Source organism: Zeus faber, assembly GCF_960531495.2.
Source record: "Zeus faber genome assembly, chromosome: 17".
NCBI classification, from domain to species: Eukaryota; Metazoa; Chordata; class Actinopteri; order Zeiformes; family Zeidae; genus Zeus; species Zeus faber.
The window spans coordinates 13,326,448-13,347,406 of record NC_137204.1 but is presented as its reverse complement, the minus strand read 5'-3'; the positions used below and the strand labels follow the sequence as shown (position 1 = coordinate 13,347,406).

The following is a 20,959-nucleotide window of genomic DNA, read 5'->3' as shown; positions in this document are numbered from 1 at the left end:
TCATATCACGACACTGATATCGTATCGATAATCGGCCAGCCCCCAGGGTGCGCGCGTGATCAGCAGATTTTTGAGAGACATGGTGGGCGACACCGTGTGGTTTTAAAGTGAAGCATGGTTTATTCCATGGTGCATCTACATAATATCACCAGTGTTGTGCTTTCTTGGGCACCTCATGTGTTTTGTAAGAGTGTAGGCCACACACGGTGTTGTTAAACTCAGGTGTTCGTGTAATGATTGCAGCCCGAACACTTTCCATAACTGTATATTTAAAAAAAAACCAACCCGTACATAACAAACATAAGGACTGGGCAAAGTAAATAATCGGTGCTCTTGAGGTCACACTGTATCTCCGGAAATTCTTTGGACTTCTTCCTTTTTTTTTCTTTTTCTCTCCCCTCCTCCTCCTCCTTGACTGGTCCATTCATTCATTGAGACGTTGGCTAAACACGGGGAACAGAAGCCCACTGAGGCGTGTAGTGAGCGCGTAGTAATCCTAATAGAATATCATCTGGGGGTGAGAATAGGCTTGCACACGCCCCGACTCAAACTTAATTCCTGTTATTGTAGAGTGGATTTAATTTCTTTCTTTTTTTAATCTGGTAGAAACTAAAAAAGGTCTAAAGCGCGCACGGGAGCCCGTGTAGCCCTGCGGTCGCTGTAAATCTCTACAACAAAGAGATTAGTTGTCGAGATTTGACTTGTGAAAAGGTGCATTGTTAACGTATTAAAGCTATTTCAAGTCGTTGATAAGATCATTTACACAACAACAAAGCTGTCACATGCAGTGGGCTCCAGTGCGCACAGATGGGTACGTTGCGACTCTCACGGAGCAGCAGATCCATCGCCATGCATTAAAACCAAACAAGGCATGGCAATCCTCGGACATGGATATACTGTATGTATTTATGCACAGCTTTATTATTTTAAAATGTCCAATATTTGCAGTGTTGCTGGGCTGCCGAACCATCGCAGCCACTCTAACCGCTTGCGCTCCGTGCGTAATGGCAAATCGGTGGCGCACAGGTGAGCGCACGGGGGGCTAAGACCAACACAAAGGGTAATAACAATAACAACGAGGCTCCTACAACTGTTTTTTTTTACCTCCACTGAATGATAAAATGTGTCAAGCTCATCCTTAATGTCGGTGACCTGGCCATCCGACAGAAAGCACCAAAGCGGAGGAGAGCAGCCTGGCGGACTTACTTTGTGTCGAGACGAGAGGTTCTGCAATCTCTCCTTCGGGTCGCTAAATTCATTTGTATTCATTTGTCCTGGCAGTCAAAAACCTGGTCCGTTAATCACAGCGTGACTCCTTGGAAAGAGGGGAAGCGGGGGGGGAGAGAGAGAGAAGGCGCCGTCCGCCGCCTTTACACACCCGAGGAGCTGGAGATGGACTTCCAATGGAATCTCATATTGATCTGCCTATCGATCCCGTCGTCAACCCCCGGGTCGCTCCGCAGGACGGCTTGACAGAACGTTTTTCCCGAGTGGCTGTCTTGTGATATTCCCCTGCGTTCCATTCATTGATGCCGATCCGGAGTGAGGGACGTTGCAGTCGGGAAGGGGAGGGAAAAGTCGGGTTTCTTTTACGGAGTCAGGGGCGCGCAACTCATCCCTTTCCTTTTTAAATAGCCTTTTCTGCGGGTAAGCGACGGCAGACGCGCCGCAGAGCCAGGTGTCGGGTTACAGACCCAGCGGTTACGCCGAGCAACTGCACGCCTCCTCCGGGGGGGTGAGGCCACACGGAGCCGCTGACCACAGCACCGGCCCACACTGGGAATGGCATGGCATATGGTGGGCATCTTCTGCACAGCGATTGTCTGACAAGGGATGCGTTTCGACTACAGGCTTTTCATCGTGGGGTTCCTCTGGAGGATGCCTTTGCTGGGATCCCCAGGGGGGCCCATCAAGAGGTTCCAGGGGGGTCCCCAGCGAAATGGTTGAAAGTTGAACGTCACCGTGATTTCATTTGCAAGACATGAGAGAGTGTACAATCAACTTGATCACAGGTTCACAGGTCTCTGTGACTACAGCGTGGACAGGCGTGGAGGTTTGGACAAAATCATATCAAGCGATAAAAAAATATATATATCTCAGATCGGAGCTCCCAGAGAGACTTCATCTTATCAAAATATCAAAAGGTCTGTGGTCCAATGTGTATCAAATTGAGGACTCTTGACATGGAAAATGTTGGGAAATCACTGGGAGAGTGGAAGTAATGAAAAACACTTGCAGCCATTTGTTTGAGGGGACGTCCTAGAGGTCTGAACTGCATGGCGTTACCGTAAAGGTTGTCGGGTGTTTCAAGGAGTTTGGTGTGAATACAGTAAGAGATCCGAGTGCAGTCTTTATGGAGACCAGCCCATCATACCCATACACATGTCATTTGTGGGATTTTCAGAGAGGGGCGCCAGATTATCTGGATATATGCATGTCCTCTCTTAAAACACATTGAAACACAGTAGTATTCCTAAACAGGGACCATAAAATGTATATATTGTAAAATGTTTGGATTATTTATGAGTCAAAGCTTCACATCAAAGATTTAAAGATACCTGTCTCTCTCACCCGCTCTCTCACTCTCTCCCACTTTCCTTCATGCAGATCAATTACATTCTCTAATGTGGACCATCAATGTCAACATTAGTATGAGCAATTTCCGTCAATAAGTGTTAATGGGGGCAGTCCCTCGTGTGCAGAGAGAGCCACACCTGGACCGAGGGCCGTTAACCTCAACAGGGGTCGCGGCTCTGTTGTGGACCGGCCCTACCAAAGGCCTCCACACGGACGCTGGTGCCAATAAGTTAAATCGGACATCTGTTTGAGCTTCCATTAATCGTGTACACTGGGCAGGTGATGGGTTTGAAGTTAGATTTTTCTTTAGAAACTCTTAGAAACTGGAGTTACCCGTACGCTTTAAAACTTTCTTTAAGTCATATACTACCATGCAAATTGAAATTGGTTCATGAATAAAGAATTGCATGGTTTCCTAATTTAGGCGACTAATAGTTTTGCAAGAGGGCAGGTATGAAAAACTTCTGTTTATACAGTGGTCTTTATTTAATTAAACATACAGGTACACAGTGATTGTTATTAATAAACTTTTTACTATAATTTAGGGAAATTACTATCCGACATCGCGACTTGAATCTTTACAACTAAATTACCTGCGATGAATGCACGACATTTAAAGTCAATGATAAAATAAACACCTAGTTCAGGCACAGGCTTTATAGCTGCCTCTATATTTACCAACGTGAAAATGCTGTAAGTGGACAAATGACTGGCTGAGATGTTTAGAGGATATAAAGAGAATGTTAATAACTTGGACTATTAGCCCACTTTTGGGAGGGACTGACCAGTGGCCTAGGGCTTCAGCACAGAGAGGAGGGTGGGGCATCCTGTGCCTGTGTGACCTCTCCACTCTGGGCCTAAGGCTGTTGGTCAGTCTGACCCTTAGGTGGGTGCTAATGGATCTAAGTCATTAACATCCTCTTTACAGTCTCTTTCACACACTCTGTCCCCTGTGTTTCAATGCTGGGTGCCACCCGACCCTCCCACGTACTTCCAATGAGCCGCAGTGTCTCTGCCCCTTGCTTCCAAATTACAAACCCTAAGCTTGCTAGCGCGCTCACTGCCACCCCTTAAAGCTGCTTAATTATGGTCATTGGCACCAGGACTGAAAGCTCCCTTTATCCCCTCCACGCTCCAGAAATAGGCCCCGCCAAGGCACAGAGGCAGCCCAGATCAAACGTTCCCCATAGGGAAGGGGTCATTACGGGTGCGCAGGGCGGACGCAGCCCAACGGGTGCCGGACCACGCCTCGAGCCCAAATTGCAGCCTGGGCCTAGTGAGGACACAAGACTGTTCTTTGATGCACGGCACTATAGTAACAGCAACACAAGTGGCTTAGCTATCAATGTTTACGGTAAGCTCGGTATGCTGTACCTACATAAATGCCACTAATAGAGGCAATTGCACTTGAATGGCAAATGTTCAAGCAAACAAATATACAAATAAACAAATCGCCAAACTAAATAATAAAATAAATGTTGGTATGGTTCACACGCACACACACACGCGCGCACACGCGCACACATATACACGCGCGCACACCCACACACACCCACACACACACACACGTATGCACACACCCACACACACACAGACACACAAACACACACAAACACACACACACACACACACACACACACACACACACACCGGAAAAAGGGACAGTGTGGCACACACACACACACACACACACACACACACACACACACCGGAAAAAGTGACCTTTTCAGCACGTTTTGAAATCAAGTAATCCAAAGTCATACAACAAATAAATAGCTTGTAAAACACAGACACGTCTGTGCTGGTGTGTTTCCATGTTGGGTGAAGGTTGAGGAGGTGGCTGCGCTGAAGCAGACAGTACTGTCTCTCAACTGGAAACAAGTGAACTCTTCATGCAAGGAGAGTTACTCCCTTACTAAGTGTGGGTATGTATTTGTGTGCATGTGTTTTTGTATTTGTGTGTGTGTGTGTGTGTGTGTGTGTGTGTGTGTGTGTGTGTGTGTGTGTGTGTGTGTGTGCGCGTTTGTGCGTGCGTGTGTGTGCACGTGCGTGCGTGTGCGCGTGCGTGGGCGTGGGCGCACGTTTTTTTTTTTCCTCTGCAGGTGCCTCAAAACCAGCTATTTACGTTCCTGTTTGCTGGTTCTGTCTTTTTCCTGTTGGGGTCTGGTTTGGTGATGCACCAGGATGCAACAGCGTTCTCAAACAAGATCCTGTTTTCCATCTCCATCCTACTTTCGGTGTCACTCTCCAGTCCTCATATTGAATGTGTCTTTCTGTCTCTTGTGTATTCACGCGTTCTCCAGCGGAACTCTCTTCTCTCCATATTTAGTTCTGTTCTTAACTGCCTTATGCTGCTCACCTTTGTCGTTATAATCCTCTCCGTCTGTCAGCACCCCTCTTTTTCCTTATCATCCCCTAACTCTCCCTTTTCTCTCACTCTCTGTCATTCCTCGACCACAAGTATGTTTAGTACTGCCATACTAGAGCAGACAGCCACTATAAATCCAGTGCCATGACCATAATTACCATGTTGTGTTTTTATAATAACACCAGAATAACTAGTTGGAGGAGGCATGCTCTTTTAGTACAGACCGTCTGAGCTGACTATTGTAGATTACATTTGTCAACAACCAACAGCATAGCAGTCGTTATGTGTGAAATGTATGCCTTGTTTAGCATTTATATTGAGTTTATGACATATAAATATATGTTTAGATTTTTACTGCGACAGCATTTTTTCCCCCGTTGAACGGGTGGATTTGATCACGTCCTCAATTTGAAGATTGAGATCAAATGTTGGTGAAACAGAACAGGGATATGCTATCGAACTTGATTCGCAATCTCTATAAAATACACAACGTCTAAAAAAAATGCACACAGTCACGTGTGCGAAGGATTATGTTGACATATGCATCTTGGAGGAATGCCATTCTTTCCACAGATTGCTCGATTAGCCAGCATGAAAAAGGAAAATATCTGACCGTGGCAAAGGGGGTGTAAAAGTGGAGCACAGTGGCCCTGGGTGAAATATTTCTCCACTGTACATTTCCCCCCTTTTTATTTTCTCCACGGGTTTTGCCAGCCAGGGGCAGCATTGACACAGACTGAACTTGGCACCACAAGAGATAGCCGACAAAGTGAAGTGAGTTGACACCTGTATGAGAATAGACGTAGAGGACGTACTGTATATATCTCAGTGTGTAGGCATGCAGCACATACTGTAGGTGAGTGTGTGTGTGTGTGTGTGTGTGTGTGTGTGTGTGTGTGTGTGTGTGTGTGTGTTTCTAAGAGAGTGAAAGACAGATTGAGGAGGAGAGAGAGAGAGAGAGAGAGAGAGAGAGAGAGAGAGAGAGAGAGAGAGAGAGAGGGAGAGAGAGAGAGGACTAGCTGGGGTATTTGCTGAGAATTTGTGCCAAGCAAGCCCTGCCCTCTATAAACATGGGGCTGGAGATATATATTCTGTAATACAGAAGCCTCCAAAAAAAATCGAAACCAATTAAAATGAACAATTTAAATGGCGGCATGATTCACTTTTATCTTAGTGTGATTCATCGCTTGAATTAAAACCTAATTTAATTTCTAAGGCGCTGTCACCTGCTAAACAAAGCCATAATTCATTTTCATCTGGGACACAAGAATGTGTATTGAATTTGGATGAGGCCACCAGAGACCATGTTAGCCTAAGTGGAAGCAGCAGGGCCCAGAGAAACCTGCCTTCTCTCTGGCATAAAATGACTGTCCAGATTCCCATGATGCCTTTTATAAAAGGAATTCATTATGCTCCCAGAATATGGACTACACAAATATTTGGCTTGGTCATTATAATGTTGTATCCACTCCCCCCATGGAACCGGCTCCTACACCAGGGTTTTGAACACCAGGGGATCCTACACCAGGAGTTCCAACACCAGTTTCCTACACCAGGAGCTACTGCACCAGAGGTTCCATCACCAGGAGCTCCTAAACCAAAGGTTCCGTCACCAGAGGTTCCTACACCAGGAGCTCATGCAGCAGAGGTTCCTACACCAGAGGTTCCTACATCAGGAGTTCGAACACAAGTTTCCTACACTAGGAGCTCCTGCACAAGAGGTTCCTACACCAGGAGCTCCTTGCACAAGAGGTTCCTACACCAGAGGTTCCTACACCAGAGGTTCCTACACCAGGAGCTCCTGCACAAGAGGTTCCTACACCAGAGGTTCCTACACCAGAGGTTCCCACACCAGGAGCTCATGCACTATAGGATCCTACACGAGGACTACAACAGCAGGGAATACTAACACCAGGAGTTCCAGCACCAGAAGTTCCAACACCAGGAGCTCCTACACCAGGGCTACAACACAAGGGGCTTCTAGGCCAGGAGTTACAACACCGTGAGTTCCAATACCAGGGGCTTCTACATGATGAGTTCCAACACCAGGGGTTCCAACACAAGAGACTCTCACACCAGAGGTTCCTACATCAGGAGTTCAACACCAGATGTTCCTACACCAGAGGGTCCTACACCAGGGCTCCAACACCAGGGGCTTCTAGGTCAGGAGTTCCAACACCAGGAATTCCAACAGCAGAGGCTTCTTGGCCAGGTGTTCCAATATTGGGCTCCAACCCCAGCGGCTCCCACACCAGGGGCTTCTAGGCCAAGAGTTCCAACACCAGGGGCTCCAACATAAGGAGTTCCAACCTGGGGGGGCTCCCACACCAGGGGACCCTACACCAGGAATTCCACCTCACCACCAATGGCCATGAAACAAGGCAAATTGAACGAAAATACAAACATTTTTTTAACAAAAAGGAAATGTTACCCTCCTCTATCATAAACAAAGTGATGAAATTACACGAGACACATAGCATTAATGTTTGGAGGGGTTTATGGCCATGTCATTTTTGTCTCGGATGTCAGCAGTGGTGTGGGCGATAGGTGGCTCAGTGCTTGGCAGGGACATAGAAAGGCAACGGAAAGATCATTTTTACACATTTAAGCCGTCAGAGTTCCACAGGAGTTACACCACACCCCTTCAAACCGACGCTCACACATACCTTTTCACTAATGGTTACTGATTTACTCCTCTGACCTCACTTCTACTTCACATTTACTTCATGCAACACAACTACACACACGTACCTCTCCACATACTGCCCCCACCTCCCACATACATACAAACTCCACTGCACCCGCTTCAGGCCGTGCTCACATGGGATCATCATTTCTCTTCTCCACCTGGGCTGTTTTTGAGCCTTTGAAGGTGTCTTTAAGTACGACAGGTGCAAGAGGATCAACATTAGCGGCATAGGGAACCCGGAGTTAACTCTATATTATATTACTGTATGTCATTTCTGCGTATAGGGTCGTGGAAATTGCTGGGTTTTACTTACTTTGCTTACTTAATTGGCGTACGCAGTGAGGATTTACGCACATGGATACACATTGTACACAACAAAAGTCTGATGTGCTTGTCCCACTGTTTTGTAAACCAAAACCATTCCAAGCCGGTGGCTCTGCATGGGAATCAGCCTCAGCTGGTTCTGATAATGGGATATTATCCTACTGATTATGGCCATAGTGACTGCAGGAAATTGGAGGATTTTCCTACAGAAAGGAGCCATGAAGCCATATGACCCTGGGGTAGATCCACACCAATCAGATAACTTTTGCTACTGCCACCGCCACCGGTAGGGCCATACCTTTTTTTTTTTTCCTTGATAACATTATAATGGGAGTTTTAAATCAGGCTTAAAATCCATCTCATGGATGAGTCTGTTTAACTGCTTTTAAGCTCAAGTGGCAGCACTAATTTATGTCGAGACAGGAGGACTACAAGTCCTCTGATTCAAAAACCAAACCAACATTTGATTCCTTCTAAGCTGCATGAATGGGTGCGGCATTATATAAAAAAGTAGTTTCCAGTTTAGTCTAAAGTGCATACCTAAACTCTCTAAACCATCTCAATCTGCAACTTTATTTATGTCTTTCCTTATAAAAAAAAAACCGAGTGAACAGATTTTGTATCCATTAAATCTGAAGAAAAAATCCCAAAGGACAGGTTATGATAAGGCTTTTTATGTGCTGCACTCAGTGCTCCTGAGCTGCCCAAGGTCTGCGGAAGGTCTTAGTGAGGGCAGATGTACTTAAGGTAATCTCTGTCCTGTCCGGAGAAATGCATACACCAAAACCCACAAGATCGGCAGGGCTTTCTGAGTGTGCTGCCAAACTCCTGAACCCCCTCCGCTTCCCTGTCTCCCACCACCTTCATCACTCCTTCGCTGCTGCTGTGACCCTACCTGTGCCTCCTGCCTTCTCATACGGGGGGAAGTCAAATTCGGAGGGGAATGAGGAAAGACTTATCCTTTGCTTAAGTCCACCAGAACTCTCAATCAAAAGCCCCGAGGACTACATAATAAACATTTCATTTCCCCTGGCAAGCAACAGGAAGGCTTATATGATGTAAAAGAGCAAAATTAGGAACCGCAAATACTTGTCATTCTGTATATATGGCTGGACTGATTCCTGCAGTCAGATTGCTTCGTTTTGACGGCCATTGTGTTGTCTTAATGCTTATCTATTGATAAACCCTATCTTTAATTAAACAAATAAATGACAACTGTGTCAAAATGATTTGTTGAAAAGGATCACAAGTGCTTCCTAATGTAGTGACTATTTTGCTATTATTTACTTCCATTCAAATCAGGTGCTCATATGCTGGAAATCTTTGATCAATAAATCGATTGACATGATCAATTTCATCCAAAAATGAAGTTGGACAAGTAAAAGTTAACTTCAACGTATTTTTAGAATCAATAACAGTGTTCTAAATGCACACATCAAAATACAAATGAATTTATATACTTGCAAAAAAATAAATCCTACATTGAATACGATTTGAAAACACATTTGAACACAAAGAAATCATAAAATTCAATACGAATGTAAAAATGCATTGGAGTTTTAAACATTGAACATTACACTTTAAACATGACTGCGTATTAAACAGTTTGCTGGTGTATAATAATGCCTGGCTTATTTGTGAATAACACAATTTGGTAGTTGTGTGCCATATTTTGAAATAAAACATTTTTTTCATTATAACATTTCCTGCTTTGAACAAATCAAACGGCCAACGGTGTCATATGACGACCCCACCTGCACTGGAATTGCATACAGTCTGCACACACTACCTCCAGGAAGGAGACGCAAAAGCTAATGGAGTCGACGCACTACAAGCTCCCCGTCGTCCCCGTCTTTTATCCGCCACTTGGCCGCTTGGCGTTGGGATTCTACTCCACCGCCCACCGGGGGAATGCATCAAGCCAGAGGAATCGAACCCCGGGCACTGAAATGTGTCTTGGGTGGTGCGACCGCAAGCGGGCAGCGCTAAGTGCGGGTGCGAACGCACCCAGGACGCATTGAGATCCGATCGCCGACCACATTGCGGCGTCCACGCGAACCTGTCGCGGGCCACGTCGGAGGACCGCCCCCCCCCCTCTACTGACGTCACGGCGAGAGCGGAAGTGCGTGCTCATCGCGCGCCGACGGCGTCACATTGGGAGTAGGAAACAACAACAACAAGAAGAAGCCATAACAACGAGCGAAATGGATTCTCGTGGATGGAGTACACAGGAAACGCACTGTCTCATATCCATTTGGGCCGAAGAGTCGGTACAACGGAAACTGGAGGACTCGTACCGCAACCGGGCGATTTATGAGGAGATTTCAAAGCGGCTGGAGGGGACCGGGTACTGTCGGTCATGGCAGCAGTGCCAACGTAAAATAAAACACCTGAAAAACATTTTCAGAAAAGCCAAGGACTCGAACGGCAAGAACGGCAGGGACAAGATAAGCTTCCCCTTTTACGAGGAACTGGACAGGGTGCTCGGAGACCGGCCGTCGTTTTGTCCCGCCGAAGGGGACGTGTTGGACTCCGAGCCCGACTACAACCAAGAGGAGCCCTCCACGATGGACGCCATTGCGAATGATGTACGTGTATGTAGTGATATCCGAGTCACAAGCGGTTGCGAGCGACGCGTTCCAATGCCCAGTGCAAACAAACACAGATTGGTATAGATAGGCTTAAATGCAAGTAAATTACTCTTAAACTCACTCAATTAACTACTTTCTTCTGCATCAGAATGTGGCTACATACGCTTGTTATGGGTCAGATAAACGTATTATCTCAACCCGAGTCTTCAGATGGCGGATATGTCCAGTAACTACCAGCTCAATACAACCTTTGCTTTACTCAAACTCTCCTTATTACTTTATTAATGCCTTATTAATTATTATTGATTACTGGCATACAATGATACAGCAGGCGTTAGACATTTATTAGGTGACAAACACAAAAATATTTGGCCAAGTTCTCCATGACCATGATACACCAAAATACAGGAGGTTACTGCTGTATCTGTTGATGACTGACATATTTCCGTCAGTCATCATTAGTCCCGACTCTCTTCCACCTAAAGTTCGATACACACAAGACCTAACTCATAAACACATGTTTGTATCAAGTTTTGCACCATTTTATGGAAATGTAGTAAAAAAAAAAAGTGTTTTTTGTGATTTTCATTTGGAATCGGAATCGATTCCATCTGGAATCATCATGGAATCAGAGTAGGACTCAAAAAGAATCTGGAATCGACCACCCTTACGTACTTGTATCATGTGTTAAAACTGAAAGACTTGACGTTGATTCTGTTTGGTTCTGGAAAAAATCCTCGGCAAAGACTACCAACCACCTCCTGTCTCCTTGTCCTTCGCAGCTGTCCTCAGAGACGTGTCGCCAGATGAGGGGCACGGTGGACGGTCAACCGGGAGGACGCGGTGGATCACCACTGCGGCCGGCCCTTCGCCGCCTGGTTGAGGTGCAGGAGAGCCAGGCCGCCATCCACCAACAGCAGCTGCTGGCTATGCAGCAGCAGACCGAGGCCCTGGTGGAGCTGGTCAGCCAAGGCAGCCAAGTGGGCCCCGCTGCCTCACCTGATCCAGACTTGCTGTTCTTCCAAAGCCTGCTTCCAGCCCTCCAAAAGCTGGACGGACAGAAGAAGGCTCTAACGAAGCTTAAAATCCATCAGCTAATTTATGAGGCGGAGTTCAGCTGTAAGAATTGTCCGACTTTTGCTTTAATTGTTTTTCCTTACAGACCCCATGTACCTCAGCTTTTATCATCAAGGCTTTTAATATTTTTTAACCATCTCTGTTTCCCACAGAAAAAAACATCCGCGGAATTGGGTGCTTGCTTGTCTCCAATGACCACACACCGCCAGCCAGTTGTTGAAATAAATGTTTCTTTGATTATTGGAATTGTTGAAATTTGTGTGCTAATTTATTTTCACTGACCATGTGTAAATTCTGCTCCACACTCAGTGTAGAAATTTCTAAATGATTGGATTGTGTGGGTTTGTTCTATTTGCTCTCATTCTGTGAGGTGAATTTACTGCAATAATCACAGGTGCTTTCTAAAATTCACAAATATGATTTGTGAATGTTATACCGTGACTAAGTGAATACCATGTTAATTGCCTGCCCATTAATCAAATACTTTTAAATAATGGCAGTCAGCTGCAAATTTTAAGTCGTTGAAAACAATAAAATAATTCATTCATATCATTTGGACCAGCTTGGAGGGACACAATGTAAAGTAGGACTGCATTTAGTCCTCAGTTTATGCTCCATTTCAGTGCCACGCCAAAGGCTGAGCTGCCTCTTGGACGAGGGAAAGAAGGTTCAATGATGGATGTTTGGTGTGATTGGTCAGTCCAAAATACTGTAGGAAGGCATGGATGATACAAAAAGAAAATGTCTGTCAGATTATCAACCCACCTTATTAGGATGATCTTTATCTTCCCATTACCTGTCTAGAGATGAACAGATGTACTGTATGTAGATGTCATTGTCATCTATGTCCTTGCAAGGTCAAAACAATAAGGATCAGATCATGTCTCCGCTGGACAGAATATTAGATTACCTAACTAATTCTTATCTCTAGTAAATACAGTAGAGTGTAGGATTTAATAACAAAAAAATCAAAAGCAATTCATAAAATATCAATGGCACTAAGTCCAATCCTCTATTAAAAAAAAAGGGATGAAGGCTGATGTAATCCAATGTATCGTGTCATCTGCCAAATTATGTTGGCAGTATCAAATGCCTTAAATTGAGAAAATTGGCTGAAATGATGCCTTGATGGTTTTTTTTCGAGTGCTGGGCTCTAAAACTGAACTACATTATGTGAACACAGTGACAGGTATTTGGATGAGTAGTATGCTGATTTGCTGTGGTTTTGAGTCTCAGACAAGATTTTTCAAATCGTAAGCAGCGATGAAAAGGTGAAGCAGTGCACATTTAACAACTGACATTTTCTGGTTTTCTGTTTCTTTTGTTATACCTGACACATGACAACAGCTGTCTTTGAGGAGTCAGTAGACGAACAAAGTCTATTCTTTACTCTGCAATCCTGAAAATGTGACTTGGAGGATGTGAATGTTTTCTTTAGTTTATTGCTACTAATGGATCCCCTATGGAAATATACAATTTGAACTTGTATTTTGATCAGGACAACAGTTATACATCCGTGCTCCGACAGAAAAATAATATATTTTATTTACATTTTCATATTTACATCCTTGTGAATAATCCTCCCCAGGCTGGACTCAGCTGTTTGTAGGCAGCCTCCAAAAAGGCCTGAACATCCCCTTGTCCTCTCCTCCCAGCGCGAGGTATCCTGCTCCATCCCACTCATGCTTCCAGACCTGTTCTTTGCAGCCAGAACACCATAATAATTTCCTCAGCGCAGCCAAAATAAATACGAGGGATGATAATATTTAGAGTTCCTGTTTATACCTGTAGTGTGTTTGGCCTTGTAAGACATCTCGTCCTTGCTGCTGCTGCTGCTAAACCATTGTATGTGGGTTGGCAGCGGGATAAAGAGAACACATAAACATTTTCTGCACCGCCTGCTTATTTCCTGCTGGCAAATAAGCACCCTCTCTTTCTCTTCCCACACATATCTCTGTGTTGTGTAGTTCAGCCCATAGGTTTACTGCGCCTTTTCCTCAAGCTCCTATTCTTATCGCAGGATAGGGAGAGCGTCCTTTCTTGCGTCATTTCTTTCCCTTTTCAGTCATTTAAGTTCATCAATTAAGTTTCATTGTCTAAATTAACTCGGTTGTTGTTTTTCTTTAATCACAAAAATGCTTTTGGTGTTTTTCAGATTTGTTGTAAAAAGGCGGCAGGCTTTTCATGTTGCCAGTGAAATGCACAGCAGGCCGACTCTGTGAGCTCATATAAACTAATGATGCTGCAGAGCGACCTCGAAGACGTGCAGCCTCGACTGGGATGTAGAGGAGCACCACTGCTTTTAACTCCCACCTCCGCCCACCTCCTACATACATATAGAATGTCTTAACTGACTGCAAGAACGATAACTGTATGTACAAATATAACATTGTACTTGGGGCTTAAGAGTGCTTTTCAATACCACTTTTTTAGAAATGTTGATGTCTGTTTCAGACAGTAAATATCCTATATCCTTCATTCAACTATTATTATTATTATTATTATTATTATTATTATTATTATTATTATTATTATTATTATAACAATTCATTATGACTATGATTATGAATATTAACAACGGTTATTATAATTATTATTATGAATTATTATTTATGAATTGTTTTTTAGCATAAATAATAATTATAATAATAATTCCAATGAGTATTTATATGGTATCTTTCATCACACAGTTTCAGGGTGCCGAACAAGACAGAAGACTGGAATGGCACAGATATAGGGTTGTACTGTACAGTGCTGTACACATTTATGCAATACACTGAATGTAAATAGTGCATTATCATTGATATCATTGATAAGATAATAATTACAACACAGCATGAATAACCCTGTGTTTCAACATGTGTTTTTATCCACCTTTATATGAAATGACCGCGTTTTCTGAACCACAGTTGTCCCATCTCCTCCCCCATCGTCTTTATTCATTGAACTTAGTCGTCCAGTCAGCATAAGAAATTTGATGACTTCCTTACTGTTGATCAGAATGTCGACGCACTATGTCATTTTTTTTCATGTAACACTACCGCTCGATTTTATTTTCATGCCGGCAGCGTATATAATTCAAAACAGCAGTGCACGTACAGTATATTGGACTGGTGTCCTACTGTATCTGGCCTGAGCCCCTGGCAACACACGACCACTGACTAGCTTTATTGACAGCGCTCACATTAATGCCGCCTCTATGTGTTATTTCGGAGGGCGGGCAACACGCAGGCAGGGACAGGCCCGGTCCAGTCCAGGGCCATTCCCAGTGACAGTCAGGCTGATGTAGTCCTGGAGGAAACACTTGGGGCTCCCTCCGTGTTCAGGTCAACACTGAAAAACAAAAACAAACTCTCTTTTTTTTTTTTTGCTTCTGGGCCCCGCCAAGGGTCAATAGCCGTTACATCACAAAAGCCGAATTCATGGTCGGCTCCTCCGAGGTGTCGAGGAGGGGAGAGGGACGGCATTTCCTCTCTGGTGCTTTCTGTTTCCCCCCTCTAGAGGACTGTCGTCCACGGGTATCTCAAGCCCTCATTCTCTTTCGTCCTCCGTCGCTCCCTCTCTCTCATTTCCCTTTCCTCTCCTCCTTCTCGCGTTGCTCCTCTTCCGCCTTTTCTCGACGACCTTCGACTCATACCATTCATTCCTGCCGTTCCTCTCTTCCACGTGGGTCTTAGCACGGGGCGCAAATTTCTCCGTTTACGTTTATCTCTTGGCACAATGATAAATGAAGAGAGTTTTGGTGAATGAGTTAACCGGCCGTCCACAAAACCCCCAAAACCCTTGAAAAGAAAAGAAGATGGAACGAAAAGAAAAGGAAGGGAAGTCGCAATCGGAATCCTTTTTGAGGGATCCAAGTATCAGCGATGAAGTGCCAGGAGAAGACAAGATTGTGTGCTCATGTTTTTTGCGACAGATTTGCAGGAAGGTACAATTGTATCGCTGTTTGATCATATTAATCGCACAGCAGGGGGCTCTTGCTGGTATGATGGCTGTGGGCAACAGCTCTGAGCGGGAACAATGCAACCTCTGGTGGTGTTATTCTGACAATGCAGGCTGCGGTATTCAGGGTGACTGGGTCCGTGCACGTTCATCAGTGGAGGTTAAATGAGGATATTGTCACGCCTGTCATATAAGGATTCACTCGTATTGGGTAGAACGACCTGATGCAGAAAATCATTTTTTCGTTGAATCATGGGACTCTAGGTGGAGACGGATGACATTTGGACGACGACGAAACATCCATCTAACAATTTATTAATCCTCTTATTACACGGAGGGGGCTTGTTACTGAATGTCTGTTGGTCAAGAGACGGGGAAAATTAGTAGTTAGCAGGGGGCATGCTATATTTTTCTTTAAGCATATACAATAATTAAGTTTATATATATACGTTCCCCAACCTAATGCTTAGCCGTCCCCAGCTGTGTACTTTTGGTGCCAGCGAGCAGGCGGAGGCCACTGTCATTTCCCAACATGAATCCAGTCCCATGCTGCCTCGTCTCTGGGACGCAAGAAGCCTCCGGGCCCAAACCACCACACTTGTCCCAGTAAAACCCAAACCTTAATGACAGGCTTGCCTAAAGCCAGAGTCTGTAAAAATGCCGCGGGGCACTATGTTTAGTGTCTATTTCCTATTCGTACTGTTCTGAATGCATCTGTGTTGTTTCTTCTCTATTCATGGTCGTCGTTTCCGGTTACGGTAGAAAATCTTATTTCGACTATAAAAAAAAATAAAGTTGGCACCGGTGCCTTCGTCCCCGTTCCAATGTGTCTGGTCGCACATGAAATGAAAGATACGCGCTATAAAGTTTGATTTGATTCCTTCTCTTTAGGGCAGGGCAGAACGCAGGTCCGGCCGAATTCCGTCGGGCTCTGTTTCTGTTTCTGTTTCTCTCTCGCTCTCTCTCTCTCTCTCTCTCTCTCTCTCTCTCTCTCTCTCTCTCTCACTCGCTCTCGCTCTCTCTCTCTCCTTCCTCGGGCCCTATTTTGAATGGGCCCTTTCTACAAAACTCATTAATATCATAGTACAGTCACACCTATATTCGTTCGCTCAACTTCCTGCAGAAATCCAAACAGGTCGAGGGGGGAAAGAGACAGATGGACTTTTGAGAATTCCTGGTGTGTGCCTCCCGGTGGAACAGCGGGCCTGTGTGGGTCCCGGGCCCGGCCTTATGAAGGGCACGCACTAAGGCCCGACTGAGACTCGTTTCACCCAAAAACATCCATCAAAAGGCTTCATTTAACTAGAGATGAAAGGTGAGCCTTTTAACTCCTTCCTCTCCCCAAAGCCCGGGCTGTTGACTCTCTCATCTGTTTTCATTCCCGCGCATAAACATCAAAAGCGCTTCACGCGATCGCGGATTGCGTAAAATCTGCCCATTAAAAAAAAAAAAAAAAAAAAAAAACGATGGGAAAAGGTACACAGATACACGCCTTTACGCGGTATCGGGCTCTTCGTCGTCTTTTGTGACGCCTGACAAGAAAATACATAGACGCAGCGCTTAAAAATGTGTGTGTGTGTGTGTGTGTGTGTGTGTACATCAATGTTTTTATAATGAACAATGAAATAGTTGTTTTTGAATGTGTGTGTGTGTGTGTGTGTGTGTGTGTGTGTGAGAGAGAGAGGAAGATGGATGCATCATTAGGTGGTATAGATTTCACTCATCAACAGCATGCACATCAATGTCCAAAGGGACTTTAAAAACCTCTATCACGGGGGCAGACATGGTCACAGTAGAATTGCATGACAAGAATCATATCCAAGAGGAAACAGCTGAATGCTTTTCGTTATTCAAGTGAGATCCTGCAGCGTCGCCCGGCCGACCCGGCAGGTGCGTCTTGCCGTCTCTCTCTCTCTCTCTCTCTCTCTCTCTCTCTCTCTCTCTCTCTCTCTTGTAAAGTCCCGGACGGATTGTTTTCCGAGGCAGACGCGTGCGACGTCAAATTGAGGCTCTCCCGCCTAAATGACTACATCCCATATCCTACACTTTCATGAACGCGAGAAACTTTCTACTTTAACGGCGGTGGGTGGAGCTCTTTCTTTCGGTTAATTACTGTATTCAGACAGCCCGCAAGCTGGAAAAGGAATTTGCGTGTGGGCACGTCTGGCGCGTCGACGTTGGCCGCTCCGAACATCAACGGCAGATACATATTAACATCAAAGAGGCCAGACATCACACCCCTCGCTATAAGGTGACATAGCACTTACTATAATGCCGCTCACACACTGACGTCCAGCGGCAAACTGGCCGGGCTTGAGTTTGAAATTCCCTAAATACCGCCCGGACCGCAGGTATTTCTTACTTACTTTACATACTTTCTATACCTTTCTGAGGAGCTCGAGTGGGAGGCAGTGGGAAATCATGTTTGCGCCGGGAGTGGCAGTGACCGGGTTGGGCTTTCCACACTGAACTGAGCGTTATAAGGGCGTTTTCGCGGACACAGATTAGGCCTAATCTGAGACGGAATCACATCTTTAATCTGGACTAACTGAGATGGCCTTTCTCGGTCACGGTTTGAAATCGTCCCAGATTTGCCCTAGTCTTGGTTTAAAAAAATCGGATTTCCAGGATTAGAGCTTATCTAGGTCTAGGTGAAGGCTTAAATTAAACCTGTCCAGAGGAGGGTTTATCTTTGCATTAATGGGTGTGGCCTCCAGGTCGACCAGGTTGAGCTGGACTGACCAGCACCAAGACCAGACAGAAGGAGCTGACTAGTCCTTCATTACCTTGGTCTAGGACTTCCTGGTCCCAAACTGCAGCGAAAAAACCTCTTATAGTGATCAAATCTGTCCGGGTAAAATTGATCATTATAAGCAGGTGATTAATATAAGCAATTTATTTTTTTATTTTTTTATTTTGTCATGCAGATTACCATCTAATGGAGTCACTGGCTCTGAAACGGGACGCACAGGGCTTTTTTATTTTGTTCAATTAGGAAACGGTGGGAAAAAAAAAATACATCCAGAATAAAAACACTGTTTTTATTCGTGTTTTATGGAGAGACGGGAAATGGGCATGCGCCGCGGAGATCGCGCCCTCTCCTCCGCACATTCACCCCACTGCTCTGCGCCTGCCCGTTTTACGAATCATCCGTCTTAAATACATTTTAAACTTAAAATAACTGTCAGACAGCATATTAAGTGTTTAATGAAAATGTAAAATCCTGATATACAAAACTATCCTGGGAGTAAAGTAAAAAAAAATAGAATTACCTTACTTTACTTTTTTTTTGATTACTATAAGCAAATTATTTAAACATCATTTGTGTCGTAATGATTCTCTCCCAAGATTTTCGATCCATACAAGCGGTTTCCACTGCAATTCATCTTAATCTAAGCAACTTCTTCTTCCAATTCTGGACTCATTTAAGTAGGATTAATTTAGTCCTGATTTGGATTAAGCACCATCGGCGACAGCGCCCAATAGTGTGACACTCATCTTAAATTCAGAGCTTTCGTTCCTGTTTTCATTTTTCAAAAACACTAGTAAGCTGTGTCTGTAAGAAGTTAGTTCAAGGTTCTTCGTTGTCTTGGGCGTTCAATGAGTTTCCTGCTTATCAAAGATGTACATACTGAAACAAACACGTGTTACACACTAACAAACCATTATGAGGATTGAAATCACAACTACATTCAAATGACTTGATTGAACCTTGCAAATATTTATTGGAAATTAAAACCATAATTCGCCAATAATTTCATGAACAGATATACGATGTACCATCCAACAGCCGCACTGAGGTGTGACGTCATGAACCACGTGTAACCCAACGATCGTCTTCTTTTTCACAGCTTTCATTTCTGGGTACAGTAGGCCCGACTTGGCAACTTGGGAGGACCAGACGAATTAAACAGCGTCGTGGGATTTTCTATGGTGAAATGACACCAGATGATTGACTGCCACAGAAAAAGTGAAAACATGTTCCTCCATTTGTTTGTTTCTGTCTCGTGCACACAGACATACAAATAGAATCAGACGGCGGGATCTTTGAGGTGAAACTGCACTTCATCCTATCCCCATCACCGGTCCCTGAGGCGATTTGTCCGGTTTGGGGATGACACCACTCGCACCAAAAAGCTCTGAGCTCTGAAATTACCGTCGGGGTTTCAGCGGCTGCACAGGACACGCAAACAGGGAGATGCACGCAGATGCGAGGTGCAACCGTAGCGTGACGGTGTGGAACCTGAAAAAGTGCGCTGGGAAACACGGCTCCTTCCACGCCCCATGAGATCCAGAGCAAAAAGGGACGACCTGTGCCTCCTCCTGCCCCTCAGCGGTGGTGCCGCTTTTTAACCCAATACAATAATGTAAGAACATCAATGAGATCGTGTTACTTAAATTGGCTACAGCAGTGAACTTCTGATCCAAAGTTCAGATCTGCAGAAGAGAAAACAGGAGCCTGTGGTGTCTGATCAGAGGGTCAGAGCTCAATCTGACCTAAGTATACATCTTAAGGCAGGAAACGTTTGTGAAGCTCTGTCTGTTGTGTTTTCGACCCAGAGTCAGATAGACAGGAAGTGTTAATTGACCCTTCTCTCGGTTTAACGCCACAGCAGATCATGTTAAATGATGCATGACTGTACATAAACCAGTTTTAAAATACTTTTGGCTTCTTTCATGTTTTTAACTTCATATGCATAGGTCATCGTAGTGAATGTACTATTGTGATTACTTTTCACTGTGTGGCTATTTATAAATTAATTCACTATTATTCAGTTTTGTGACAACAATTATTACCATCATTAATCGCTGGGATTGGATGGATTTTTTATTTTTAATCTCCTTGGCGTCTTTTGGGCAAAAAGTATCTGGAACACGACAACCGCAGTACACACAGCCATGGTTGAGGTCCCATTCGAACTGGGACGTTTGAGACGTCTTGTCGTTCAAGTTTGATCAATAACGATGTACATTTGGAGCAGAAATTAGTGGAAAACCGTTTAATAATTTTTGTTTTAAGTAGAGGAATGTTGGCGCGATTTGATTAGTTTTAAGGAGCACGGCGCTTTGTGAGATCATCATCCCACGTTATATAAGTCCGAGCTTCGTCTCTTGGGAGTCATTCACATCCAGCCACTTGCACCCTGTAGTGTTTCCTGCACGTAGATAGACAACTTGCTGCGTTTAAAGGAAACTCGGAAAACTGTACATCATACCGCATTTTACAAAACCCCAAAAACTATAATCGGTCACAGAAGGCGTTTTCGCACTGCAGGAAGTTCTAAGAACCTTTGGATGAACCGTCCTGTACTTTTGAGGGACATTTAAACTAAACCATATGAGTGGAACATTCAGTGACGTAAGTCCACGGTGATTGGAGAAAACACATGT

At 44.5% G+C, this 20,959-nt stretch overlaps 2 protein-coding genes across 2 annotated transcripts in view; one reads left to right on the top strand and one right to left on the bottom strand.

Moving 5' to 3' along the window:
• col27a1a (collagen, type XXVII, alpha 1a) overlaps positions 1–1,259 on the bottom strand; it is a gene marked incomplete at its 5' end in the record, with an annotated part of 61,891 nt that extends 60,632 nt beyond the window's left edge. Inside the window, one exon of the mRNA XM_080018203.1 lies at positions 1,207–1,259. Within this exon, the coding sequence (XP_079874329.1) occupies positions 1,207–1,259 (53 nt within the window). The remainder of the gene's footprint in view (positions 1–1,206) is intronic.
• An 8,791-nt stretch (positions 1,260–10,050) lies between these two features.
• LOC307242916 (zinc finger and SCAN domain-containing protein 32-like) lies at positions 10,051–11,872 on the top strand. Its single transcript, XM_080017542.1, has 3 exons — positions 10,051–10,546; positions 11,332–11,668; positions 11,779–11,872. Coding segments are annotated over exons 1-3 (723 nt in total). The 5' UTR covers positions 10,051–10,162; the 3' UTR covers positions 11,781–11,872.
• The last annotated feature ends 9,087 nt before the right edge of the window (positions 11,873–20,959 follow it).